Here is a 12968-nt window from a genome sequence, read left to right as displayed (position 1 = left end):
GGCTCCTGAAGCTTTGCACAGGAAGGGCTCAGGGAGCACCTTGTTCTTGACCAGTCTCAGCTGGTGAGTGGCTTGTGCCAAGGCAGGAAGGGGAGCAGGTCTTCCTGGGCCATGCATTTGCCTTTGCTTCCCTTGCTAGTATGTGTGTTGACTTTCTCTCTAATCAAAACCCATGGGCCACTTATTTGGAAAAAATTGTAAAATTCTGCTATAAAACATTTTAAATTAAGTGTCAGTAGACCTTACCAGATATGGCTTCATTTGAATAAGCTTTAGTAATACTTATAACTTAAAAATCTTTAGCATTTGTAAACCGGGGATAAAAATTATCATTAAAAATGTCTGCAAGTATAAGAGGGAAATGTGAACATTTTACTAAATGCTGTGGTTTCTCTAAAGAAATTGAGGAAAAGATAGAGTAAAACAACAACAAAAGCCAAGCATCTGGATTCCTGAGTTTGCATCTGTGTATTTTCTCAAGTAGGAAGCAGAATAAAAATCTTCAAAGTTTACTGAAACATGATACAAATATTCTCTAATGTTTTGGCTCATATTTTCTCTTTCTGAAATTTTGGGAGGAAAGGGAAAAAGAGGAGAAGCAACACAGTCTGACACATCCTTTCCAGTGCTATAATTTATATTTCTGTGAGCTAGAAAAAGTTATGTACAGTTATTCATCAAGCAATCAATTTATTCATCCGTAAAAAGGTTTTTCACATTTTAGTGCATGTTTTGGAATATCACCCACACAGCTGACAAAAGAGTACTGGAATATTTTTGTTTTGTTCTTTTATTGTAAAATATGTATTTGCAGGAATGGAAATTAATTTGATTCTCCAAGTGCCCTCCTGATTTTTATTTTTATTTATTTATTTATTTATTTATTTATTTATTTATTTATTTATTAGCATTTATTCAGTTTTGAGAGACAGAGAATGAGCGGGGAAGGGGCAGAGAGAGAGGGAGACACAGAATCTGAAACAGGCTGACCCATCAGCACAGAGCCTGATGTGGGGCTCGAACCCACAAACTGTGAGATCATGACCTGAGCTAAAGTCGGATGCTTAACCGACTGAGCCACCCAGGCGCCCCATCCCCTCCTGATTTTTAATTCAAACCATATTACATGCATTTCAAAAGGAATTTTTTAAAAAGTAGCTGGGGGTGTGTGTGTTGTGGGTGTGTGTGTGTGTATGCCATATAGTATTTTCTAATCCAGAGCACTGAAAAGAGCCTTGAAAGAAAGTACTTTGCTCATTCATATAAAACAGGAAACAGAAAGTACCTGTGCCTGATTTCCCTTTCCGAATAAGAAGATTGTTAGTTTGTTTTGTTGCAGGGTTCACTGTGACTTCCTGACTGAACTCGGGATGCCTAGGAGAGAGAGTAGTGGCAAACACAGGGACAGGCACTGAAACAGACATTGTGCCCACTCACTCACATGGACAGACATCGTTCGGTTTTTAAAACCGTACTCATTTAGTCTCACCGCTTATAATGATAACATTTTTCAAAACACTTAAAATTTTGGGACATCTCTTTGGAATCTGTTTTCATTTCCACCCCTTGCCTGCCTTTGCTTTATCAGTAATCAGGTTATTTCAGTCATTGGCTGTCTGCCCTTTGTTTTGTTTTTCTCCCTAGTGCCTAAAGTCAGTTACAGCTCTTGGTGAGATTGCACTTTAAAAAACACATACAATACTTGAGACTTGTAATCTTAACACTTCCTTCCATCTCCTCTGCCTCTTTGAATCACTGCTGATTGGAAACTTCCCTGCTCTAAGCCTCTCCAGTATTTATGTAATGATTGTGTCTCACTATTGTGAAAGTACTAACCGTTTAAAAATATTTACCTCTGCAGTGTACTTTGGGTTACTTCTGTGACCTTGGAGGTGGGACAGATGTATAGTAGGATTGAGAAGATGTTCTCTCCCACAATTCTAAGGAGGCTGGAGAAGTCAGTCCACTTGTGGCTGCTTCCCAAGACAGCAATGGAGGAATCCTTAGAGCACGGGCTGGGTGTGGCAACGAGGGTCAGGCTTGGGAGAGGCAATAAGTGTTGGCAGGGCCCGGGGTGAAGTTGTGTAGTGCACAGTTGATGCGAGCCCTTGCAGGACCCTGCCTGCTATCTCAATACACTTCAGAGAAGCCAGGCTGTAGTAGATTTATTTCTTGAAGCTTGCAAAGAGAAAGAAACACCCAGCAAGGGTGGGAAAAGAAATGGAGAGATCTGAAGGAGTCAGGCTGGGAATTCATCAGTATGATACAGGTCCTGAATTCTTAAAAATGTTAGAACTGGGAGTTTGAGCCAAGTTTACCTAGGGCTCCAAGGTGCAGTTGTTGAGTACCACATGGTACTCGAGAGACCGGCAATTTAAATTTGCTCAGTTTATAAGATAAAAATATTATAAAAGCCTGTATTTAAAAAAAAAGATTCGGCACATAGCTTTGCTTCTGGCATGAAGTGACAAAAGTTATGAAGGTGTTTGAGTGCTTTTGCCAAAAGCAAGCAGTTGATGCTTGGATAAAGTATTTTAGCAGAGGGTTGGAATGGACTCTTAAAGTTGAACATCTAATCACCTTTGAATGAATAGAAAGGTGCTAATTGTGTCTGTCTTTTGAAAAGGCTTAGTAGGAGAGAGACTGTGATGCCTCATCGGTGCAGTTCACACCAGCGGTTAAGTGGCAGAAATGCACAGAATTTATTCAGAATTCCTGGTTTCTTTTTTAGTTTGTTAACCCTCTTTTTAGTATTTGGATTATTCTGCTGACAGTGGGATAAAAACCAGGCAGCTGGTGTTACAGCCACGTATAAACGGAGAATGAGTTCATACTTGTCATTTGCACAGGGCAGAAGTACTTAGGAGGCCTGTGGGAGCCTCTGTTGTTCCTTTAATATGTTTGTACCTAAGGAAACTTGAGAAAACCCCATTCTGGTCAGATCTTAAGATGTTTTCTTCTTCCATTAAGTGACGGTGGTTAAAAAAATTATTAGGTAGCCCACAACTGGATCTTTATTCGGAAAGAAAAAGAATATAGACATTAACATGAAGAATAAAATGAAAACCAGTCTAAGGTAAGTTTGAGGGGATTTACTTTATTTTTTTTCAAATGTTTTATTTATTTTTGAGAAAGAGAGACAGAGAGAAAGTGTGCACGCACAAGTGTGGGAAGGGCAGAGAGAGAGAGAGAGACAGAGAGAGACAGAGAGAGATAGAGAGACAGAGAGACAGGATCCAAAACAGGCTCCAGGCTCTGAGCTGTCAGCACAGAGCCTGATGGTGGGGCTCGAACCCATGAACCAGGAGATCATGACCTGAGCTGAAGTTGGACACTTAACCAACTGAGGCACCCAGGCGCCCCAGGATTTACTATATTTTTAACATAGAATGCTTTTTTGTTTCTCCTCCATTTCTGTAAATCTGGATCATATATAATTAAATAACTTGTTGAAAATTTGTTTTTGGGTATGCAAATCCCACCTTATTTTTGGATGCTCTTGCTGAAATGTTGAAGTGTTAATGTCACAGAGTGGTCTTCACCACCTACCATTTCTTGTCAGTGATAAGGTTTGGTATGTCCTGGTGCACGTAGTTGTTGGAAGGCACAGGAAGGGGGAGTATAGATACTGAGGGAAGTGGTAGTGGGGGGAGAACATGTCATGTGCTCACTTTATCTTAATCATTTATCCCGATACAATGCAATCAGANAAGCTCTTTTTTTTTTTTTTACATTTATTTATTAATTTTGAGAGAGAGACAGAGCATGAGCAGGGAAGGAGCAGAGACAGAGGGAGAGAGAGTGCCAAGCAGGCTCTGTGCTGTTAGCACAGAGCCCAACACGGGGCTCAGTCTCAATCACTGTGAGATCATGACCTGAGCTGAAATCAAGATTTGGATGCTTAACTGGCTGAGCCACCCAGGCGCCACATTTTAAGAAACTCTTGATAGTGGTTGCCTTTGGGAAAGGCAATTGGGAACAGTGATGGGAGTGAGATTTTAGTTATCCATATCCAAGTGTGTATCCATTTTGGTAACTTCTGGCATTTTTACCATGTGTGTATATTATATATGAAAAAAAGAAAAGGAAAAGGAAAAACCCCTCCCCTCTAAGCATTCCCATCTCCTGACAGGATGCTTGGTTTCCCACCCTGCCCCCAAGGATCTTCTGTGACTTCCTGTGCACCCCCTTCCCTCATTTCTTTTGCTTTTGAGGAATGCTCTTTCTGAGTTCATTGACTTTGCTCCCTTATCTCTACTTGCATAATCCCTACCCCTTTCATGAAAGTCACTGAAAATGTCTTACCTCGAAATGCAGTCACCTCCTTTCAAACCCTGTTTGAACTTTCCGGGTCACTTGAGTCTTGTGCTCTCCTTCCAGCCTCTCTGCCACTGTAGCCTCCTATTCCATTTTGACCCCCCCACCCTTTTTCACAAGCATCCTGGTTGTGATTTTATCTTCACCCACTTTGTACTTTTTCCCAGAACAATCTCTTTTATGCTCTTGAGTGAAATCATTTGTGTCAGCAGATATGGCCTGTCTCCTCAGCTCTGTGTCTGCATGTCTCCTGTCCCACTAGGGGTGTTTAGTTGCCCATTCCATGGGCACATCAAAATCAAAATAGCCTCAACTTACTATCCCTTCCCTTGCCATCCAAATGCCTAATTTTTCCTACCTGCTGTATTTCATTAGTTAGCATTCCCCAAGCCAGAAACCTTGGAATTAAGTCTCTTCCTCCACCTCACGAGGTTTTGGAATTATAGGCAGCCTTGCTGTAACATGCATATATTGGCTCTGTTTTCATCACACTCTTTTCATCTTACAAATAGACTTATAAGCCAGGCAGCTTCATTCTAGATGGACTTGGAAGAAATTTCATGCATATAAATATTCTGTCCTTATTAAAAGGTGGGAAGGATCCTTTTCCATTACTCATCTGCACTGACAATTTTGTGCTTATAAATCCATAGAAATCTCATTCCAGGGGCATTTCTGCATTTGAGGCTTGAGTTTGCTAATTTAGTTTTAGATTTAAAAAAGAAAATAATTATAGAGCTTCACAGAATTTGTGGTTTATTATTTTAGTACTTAGGTTATATTTTGCATGGTTGCCTATTCAGTCACTTAAAAATGTAAATGGTATCTTCTGCACAATTAGAATGATCTCTAATATTGCCTTTATTTCTCATATGTTAAATATAGGTAGCTACTGGGTAATTGAAATTTAATGTATATCTATCATGTACTTTACATTGGTCATATCATTTAGTTTAATTCACCCAGAAACTGGATGCGGAATGTGGAAGCTCAGAGACATTATTCAACTGGCTCAGAGGACACCACTGTGGTGGCCGCTCCTCACATTGGCCCTCCTGAGCCGCTTTTGCCATCATTTTAAATGTGGCACGTACATCCCTGAAAGTAACAGAGTTAATAACTGGGTTTATGGCATCTCCTTTTTATTGGGAGTTGATTTCCACATGGCCATTTATGATGGAAAAGCTTGCAGTACTTCCTGGCCCTGCTTATCCATGGTCATGGGGTGACGAAGAAGTAGGTGATGAAGGTGATTTACATGGAACTTAGATTTCATAATTTTAATTATTGAAGGTGGTTTGAAGGCAGCCCTCCAAAAATAGTTAAATAGTTGCCAAGATAATTATTTTTTGTTTTATGGGTTAATAATTTCTCTGCTTACTGGAACTTTTGGTACCTAGAAGGTGGCTGTCATCTGAAGACTATTACTACCGGTAAATTCATATTCTCTCTCTCTCTCTCTCTCTCTCTCCTCTCAGTGCAACGAAACCTCATTCTTTTTTGAAGCTCGAAGTAAAACTGCTTGCAAGCATCTTTGGAAGTGTAGTGTAGAACATCATACTTTTTTCAGGTATGTTAATGTGAAGGTTTTGTGCATTGTTCTAATAAATGAAAAGTGCATTTGTTTTTATAACAAGTATTCCTTTCTGTCTATAAGTAGAAGTTTAGAAGTGTTTCTCTTCTGTTAATTTTTTTCAGCCACCTAATTTTCTGAATCATATTAAGACACACACACACACACACACACACACACACACACACAGATACCTTCTTTGTTCCTGCTATAAAAAAGGGTCAAGGACACTTACAGATACATATGAAGTGCAGCTTTGGAATTGATGGAAATTAAGTGTTTTATGGATATACTAAATAGCCATCTAAGCAGAGGTGTGCAGCAGGCACTTGGGTGTCCAGGGCTTATTGGAAAGACCAAACCTGGCCATGTAAATTTGCTAGGTATTTAAGGCAAAGGGGACTGGATGAGGTCATCAGTGGAAAAAGTGAAGAAAGAGAACAGAAAGCCTAGGACTGAGCAGTGGAACTCTCCTAGCATTTAGAGGGCAGTAAGAGCCAATGAAGGAGTATAAGACGGACTAGCCAGTTCAATGTGTGGGAAAATGGAAAATACAAAGGAAAATGTCATGGTAAATAAGAAGCCAGCAACTGCATTGCACATTCCCAGGACGTCAAGTAAGAGGAGGGTAGAGAGTTGACATTGGATTGTGGTGACACTTTGTGTTTCACATCCTTCTGGTGTAAAGATAAAGCCAAATCCTATCAGGTAATATATTAAGCTTTATTTTTTGCTTTAAATTTAAAGCTTAATTCTTCCCCTTATGCCTGTGCAGTTTACATGGAGCCCTTCTCCCTAATAGCATGATGTTGGAGAAGTATTCTTACAAAATGACTGATGTCCTTTATAGAGTTGATACTAGTTGAAGGATGTGGCCCAGCAAGCCTGAGACATTGCCTTGAGTCCAGTTCACTGCCTTAAGTGGGGCCTGGGCCAAGGAGCTCCACATAGAAGGTGTCTGTTGAAGGTACCCTGGAATTGGAAGTCCAATATAAAGAAGAGTAAAACACCACATCAGATCTGTTGTGAAAGCCATGGCATGGGTCAACATAGTGACACAGTTCTTTAAGTAGAGAAAGTCAGTTGATTCACAACTGAAACTTCCAAAAGGCAATGATGTATATAATAGTTTGCTGAAACTATGAACACTCTGATATTATCCATACATGAAATCCTAGAGTATGGTTGTATTTCAAATATTAGCTTAAAATAACTGATAATTATTTCCTGCCAATATGTAGAATAAATAAAATGTTTTGACTATCTGTGAAACAGTGTTGCACCGTATTCTCTACTTATCTTTTTCTCAAGGGTTGTATAAATACCTGAATTTATGAATCCTTATCTAATTTTCTTTTAAAAATTTATTAGAATGCCAGAAAATGAATCAAATTCATTGTCAAGAAAACTCAGCAAGTTTGGATCCATGAGTTATAAGCACCGGTATAGGTAAATGGCATTTTTTTCCTTGGGGAAGGGTGTGTATGTGTGAATAAATAAATATTTAATTCAGTTGGCTGCATACACATACATTAAAGTTTATGACTTAATTTTTAAAAATTTTTCTGCCAATGAATTTCAAAAACGTAACGGTTTTTTTTAAAACTTTCTTGACAAAAACAGCCTATTTAATGTCTGTATTAGCTATGTTAAGTTCAGGGCTTTTAGAATGCAGTAGAGCTTATGATCTTCAGAAATTCATTTTGATACAATTGTCACTTTTTTTTTAAATGATGTTGTGATTATGAAACAAAGTAGATATCCTGAATTGTAGCTGAGTGATGTTCTTAGAAACAGTGGATCCACTGTTGTAACACAATGTGTACTTTATATTGTGTTTCCTATACCATAAAGCCTACATGTAGTAATGCTACAATTATATGTAAACTTTACTGAGCAGTTACTAAGTGCCATGTATTGTGCTAAATGTTTTTCATTTATTGCTTCATCGAATCGTTGCTGTCTTCTTAATATTATCCCCCTTAATACTGAGGAAACTAAGGTTCAGAGACATCATGTCACTCTTGAAGTTAACCCAGCCAGGGATCAGGAAAGTGGTCCCTTCCCTGGCAGTCTAACTGCAAAGCCCTTGTTTTTGACCATTAGACAAACCCTGAGCATGTTGCAGGAAAAGCCTGATTGGATCTTTTTCTAATACTAGCATTAAAATTGGGGACCTTCTGTGTTGTGAAAAAGAACTCGTTTTGGTTCAATTCGTTCTTTTAAGTGGAGAGCCTGTGATGTGCAAGGCAAGATAATTGGATTGGGTGCCCAGAGAATCAGGTTTAACCACTTCTGCCTTCAGAAAGCTACAGTGAAGCAGGTACCAGGCCCTGTAAAACCGAAGCAGGGTGCCCAAATGCCACTCTGGAAGTGGGACACCATTCTATCCATTCCACTGGAGACATCACTAAATGAAATTCTTACCTATGAGACTTAAAGCCGAGTCCATTGTTGGCAAGACAGTGTATGCCAGATTTTAATTCCTCTTTTTTAACCCACTTTTTTTGGGGGGCCCTAATTTGAAACCAGAGATAATAAAAGAGTATTAATAGTAAATGCTCAGTACATTACTCTTTATATATTATTCACTTGTGTTATTTGCTCATTTGATTACTAAAACTTAACTGTTATTGTATTAGAGATATTCTTGGTATTTGTGTGAAAATATTCATTAAGGGGCACATGGGTGGCTCAATTGGTTAAGCTTCTGACTTCACCTCAGGTCATGGTCTCACAGCTCATGGGTTTGAGCCTTGTGTTGGGCTCTGTGCTGACAACTCAGGGCCTGGAGCCTGCTTTGGATTCTGTGTCTCCCTCTTTTTTCCCCTCCTCGGCATGCATGTTCCCTCTATCTCTTTCTCTCAAAAAAATTATTTTTAATTAAAAAACAGAAAATATTCATTGATACCTAAAAATTTAACCTTCAGGTTATCAGGGTTCTTTCTTAGATAGTATATAATTATCAGAAATTTAAGGAAAGAGTATTTTTTGTATTGAGAAGAAGAGCTGATAGTATTTGGGCTGTTTTTCTAGTTGGGGCATAAAACATTTTGAGGTTTATAGAGAGAATGTGTAAATCTATCTCCTTGTCACTGAAATAAAGATAGTGGAAAAGCATCTGTCAGTGTTCATGCTATTAAAATTGTAATTATGCTGTTTAACATATGCTGCAGTTGGTTTCCACAAACTTAACCATACCTGATTTCTCAAATTTATTGAAATGCAAATGTTGTGGCTACTGGGAATTATTATTAGAAAGCTATTGGATTTTGCATATTAAATATCATTTCTTCCAAGAAAGCAATTAAAGGTAACCTTTGCAGAATTGGAAGCCCCACTAAATCTGTTCTAATTTTATGGACGGTATTAACTCCCCAGTAAGTCGTAATGAAACCCAAATCTCCGTGTCTGTATGTAGGAAGCATTTACATTACCGCATCTCTGGTAGAAGAAAGACGTTTCATCCCACTGCCCAGAGCTAGGCTCAGGCCGAGGTAGGCCTCTGCCTGCTGGGTGGTCACCAGCACGTGGACTGTTGATTGTCAATAGTGGAAAAACAACCAGCCTTTAACAAACATCATATGCTTACTCCTTTCTTGAGACATTGTGGAGATTCCATGGGATACAGGCAGAGCCCTGGGAACACAGGGCAGCCCCTCCTTCACCCTTCAGGCAGAACAAGTGGCTTTGGTTTGTGAGTGTGGATGTCTGCCTGGTTTGTGTGTACACTTGTGTATGCATTTCTGGTGGTGTGTGTGTGATGGAAGAAGAGTTCTTGTCTTTACTCTCTTTCCTGCATTGTGGGGGTTGCAGAATACCAAGAAAATTACAGCATCTCTTAGAAAAAATGAATTACCAAGAAGGAAAATTTTGACATTTTTAGTGATAGGTGACTGCCGGTCGTTTTAAAAGTTCAAAATGTGTGTGAAAACGGAGCTGAAATCAGGCAGTCTAGTCCTTTTGTTGTTATTTTATTATCCATAGCATTGATCTGAAATAGATGCTGATGAAGTATTTGTGATACACTGATATCTCTTTCTCTGAGGCCGTCAGAAACTGCTCGCATAAGACGAGAGTGGGTGTGCCAGAGTGTGCAGAGGCAGAGAAGTGGGTGATGATGGGGAAAAAGCTCTTTCCGGTCACTCTGGAAAGCCACTAGACATGCATTGGAACTCATATCCTTTACACTGTAGATCTCTCTTTGCATCAAGTACTTTCTGCTGCAAGGAAATAGAATACTATACAAGAATATTTCTGCTAGGAAATAGTCTGAATAAGTAGAAACACACACACACACACACACACACACACACACACATACATATACATTTAGAGTTTGTTTATTTTGAGAGAGAGAGAAAGTGCTTGCAAGCAGGGGAGGGGAAGAGAGAGAATCCCAAGCAGGCTCTGAATGGTCAGGTCAGAGTCTGAAGAGGGACTTGAATTCAAGAACCATGAGATCATGACCTGAGCCAGAGTCATGAGTTGAACTTTCAGATCAACTGAGCCACCCAGGTGCCCCAAGTAGAAACATACTTTAAGTTTTTCGGTGGTGGGGAGTGGTGCACCTGGGTTGGCTCAGTTGGCTAAGCATCTGACTTTGGCTCAGGTCATGATCTCACAATTCACAGGTTCAAGCCCCACATCAGGCTATGTGGTTACAGCTCGGAGCCTGGAGTCTGCTTCGGAATGTGTGTCCCCCTATCTCTCTCTCTGCCCTTCCCGTGCTTGTGCTCTGTCTCTCAAAAATAAACATTAAAAAAATAAATAAACAGACATAAAATATATATATATTTTAAATGAGAAAATGAGGCTCCAAGAGATTTTAAAAACAATCTGCTGAAGACCACACAATTATAGCAGAGCTGTGTTTTAAGCCGGGCTTGTGGGGGGCCTGGGTGGCTCAGTCGGCTAAGCTTCCAGTCTCGGCTCAAGTTATGATCTCACAGCTCCTGTTCAAGCCCTGTGTTGGGCTCCGTGCTGACAGTTCGGAGCCTGGAGCCTGCTTCAGATTCCGTGTCTCCCCTTCTCTCTGTCTCTCCCACGCTTGCGCTCTGTGTTTCTCTCTCTCAAAAATGAATAAACATTAAATTTTTAAAAATGTAAACAAACAAACTGAGCTGGCCGCCAGGCTGTGTGACAACAACCAGCTGGGGGTCAGAAAGCTCATTCTAGTCCCGAGCCCTGTGCAGCCTGTGGCAGATCAGTTTGTTTCTGGACCTTAGTTTTATTAATCTTGTAATATGATTTCCTGATTTCTCCTTTATTCCTGAGAGAGAAGCCATGAGGAGAAGTTGAATGATAAAGTAAAATCTCCTTATGAAATGCCACAGTGGGTCCACATACTGGGTTGTATTGTCAGGGCACATATTTTTCCTCTCTGCAGTGAAATATACAGTATCCAAGTCTTTCTGATAACAAGAGTCTGTTGTAAGTGGCTCTTATCTATAGGCTTCAAACCATTTTTAATAATGGAATTCTACTCTTTATATGGAATTCTGGTTTTTAGCTTTTCAGGAGTGAGATGTTGCTATTTGTGCTACCTTGTTTACTACCTTTAAAAAAATGTTAAATTTCAAGTAAAAGAAAACTTGCCACAGGTTTTCTCCCATCCTCTCTGCCTGGTTCCCATCAACCATTGAACATGAGGCACACTCACTGATGGAACCTGCCACGGTAGCTCATAGCAAGTAGTGTTCCCAGCTAGCCTGACGGGGATCCACTTTGATGAGTGTTTCAGGCATCTTCTTATTTCTAATAAAGGTAGATGGGGGAGTAAGAAGGGAGAACTTTCACAGAAGCGTGTTGGAGGTGAATTTTGCTTGTATAAGTCTCATCTCTTTCAGGGAGAGATTTGCTAATATTTATTCTGTAAATGTAGGAGGAATAAGACTTGGGGCCATGAAATGGCCTTTTTTCTCCCATACGTGGGCTCTTTTTGAGATGAATGAAACTAGACATACAAAAATGTGTTTTTCCTGTACCTAAATTATATTTTCCTGTGTGAAAGTCAGAGTCATTCATGGGCTCAAATTCTAAAATTCAGCAGCTGTGGAATAATTTTTCAGTAAGTAGAATGTTCACTAAAATCCAGCAAACAAAATCACAGAAATCTTCAGGAAAATTATTTGAAGGTTAGTCCATTCCCAGGGAAAGCTCGCCTTCTTACATCCTCAGATGTAAGAAGCAGCACTTTGCTTGGGCTTTTGGCTTGCTTTAAATCTTTCTAGTCACTCGATCTGGCACAAGTGAGATGAGCATAATAAATGGTTGACTGTGCCACAGCAGGGTTCAGGGTAAAATCATACCAAGTGGTCCTGTGAGGCATGCTTTACAACTTGCTGTGTAAGTACAACCCAGGGACATGTTGATTCATGTAGAATCGTTGCTATTGTATAATTTAGCCCAACGTGATTTATTATTTAGTAGTAGAGCTGGAAGACTATCAGCATCCTCTGCTTCTAACTCATCATTCTACTTACATCTAAACCTAACCCCTTTAATAAATTTCTCCCTCTGAAAGGTTGTCCTTCTATCTAACCTAAGACCCTCATATTAGAATTTAATATTACTGCCTTGGTTAATATTGAAATGAGAACCAATTGAAAACCCTTATATACCTAGGGGCTGCGTGACTCTGTGCTGTTTTTCTTCTTTGCATACTTTGTACATATTGTGAATGAGCCATGGTTTAATTTTGTGGCTGTGTGGTTTTATCTGTGTTAACTGAAATGTTGCATTTCCAAGTGGCCGGACAGCATTGCAAATGAGTCGAGATCTTTCTATTCAACTTCCTCGGCCAGATCAGAATGTGGCAAGAAGTCGAAGCAAGACTTACCCAAAGAGAATAGCACAAACACAGCCAGCTGGTGAGTCACTGATGTAACTTTGCATTTCCTTTTAGGGTGGTGTTGTAAGGTATGCTCAGGTGGTGACTATAGCAATGTAGTTTCTTTTATTCTTAAGTAGGATTTTTAATTTGGCCCTGAAAATGTCCAAGCAATTCGGAATTACAAATAAGTAAGCAACTTGCATCACCATAACCTGCTTAATGATTGTATTTTCTTTTTGAAGA

General features: G+C 39.6%; 1 protein-coding gene across 7 annotated transcripts in view; it reads left to right on the top strand.

Annotated features, from left to right (window-relative positions):
• EPB41L4A (erythrocyte membrane protein band 4.1 like 4A) overlaps positions 1-12968 on the top strand; it is a 260985-nt gene that overhangs the window by 172442 nt on the left and 75575 nt on the right. For all 7 annotated transcript variants that reach the window (XR_013333475.1, XM_077757185.1, XM_077757184.1 and 4 more), the window contains exons 11-13: positions 5796-5887; positions 7262-7339; positions 12641-12762. Coding sequence is in view for 6 of the 7 variants with exons in the window: in XM_077757185.1 (XP_077613311.1) it covers positions 5796-5887; positions 7262-7339; positions 12641-12762 (292 nt within the window). In the remaining variant the exon portion in view is untranslated. The remainder of the gene's footprint in view (positions 1-5795; positions 5888-7261; positions 7340-12640; positions 12763-12968) is intronic.

This window comes from Crocuta crocuta, unplaced genomic scaffold (assembly GCF_008692635.1).
Source record: "Crocuta crocuta isolate KB4526 unplaced genomic scaffold, BGI_CrCroc_1.0 scaffold131, whole genome shotgun sequence".
Classification (NCBI taxonomy): Eukaryota; Metazoa; Chordata; class Mammalia; order Carnivora; family Hyaenidae; genus Crocuta; species Crocuta crocuta.
The sequence above is the reverse complement of the archived record's forward strand: the minus strand, read 5'-3'. Positions and strand labels throughout refer to the sequence as shown.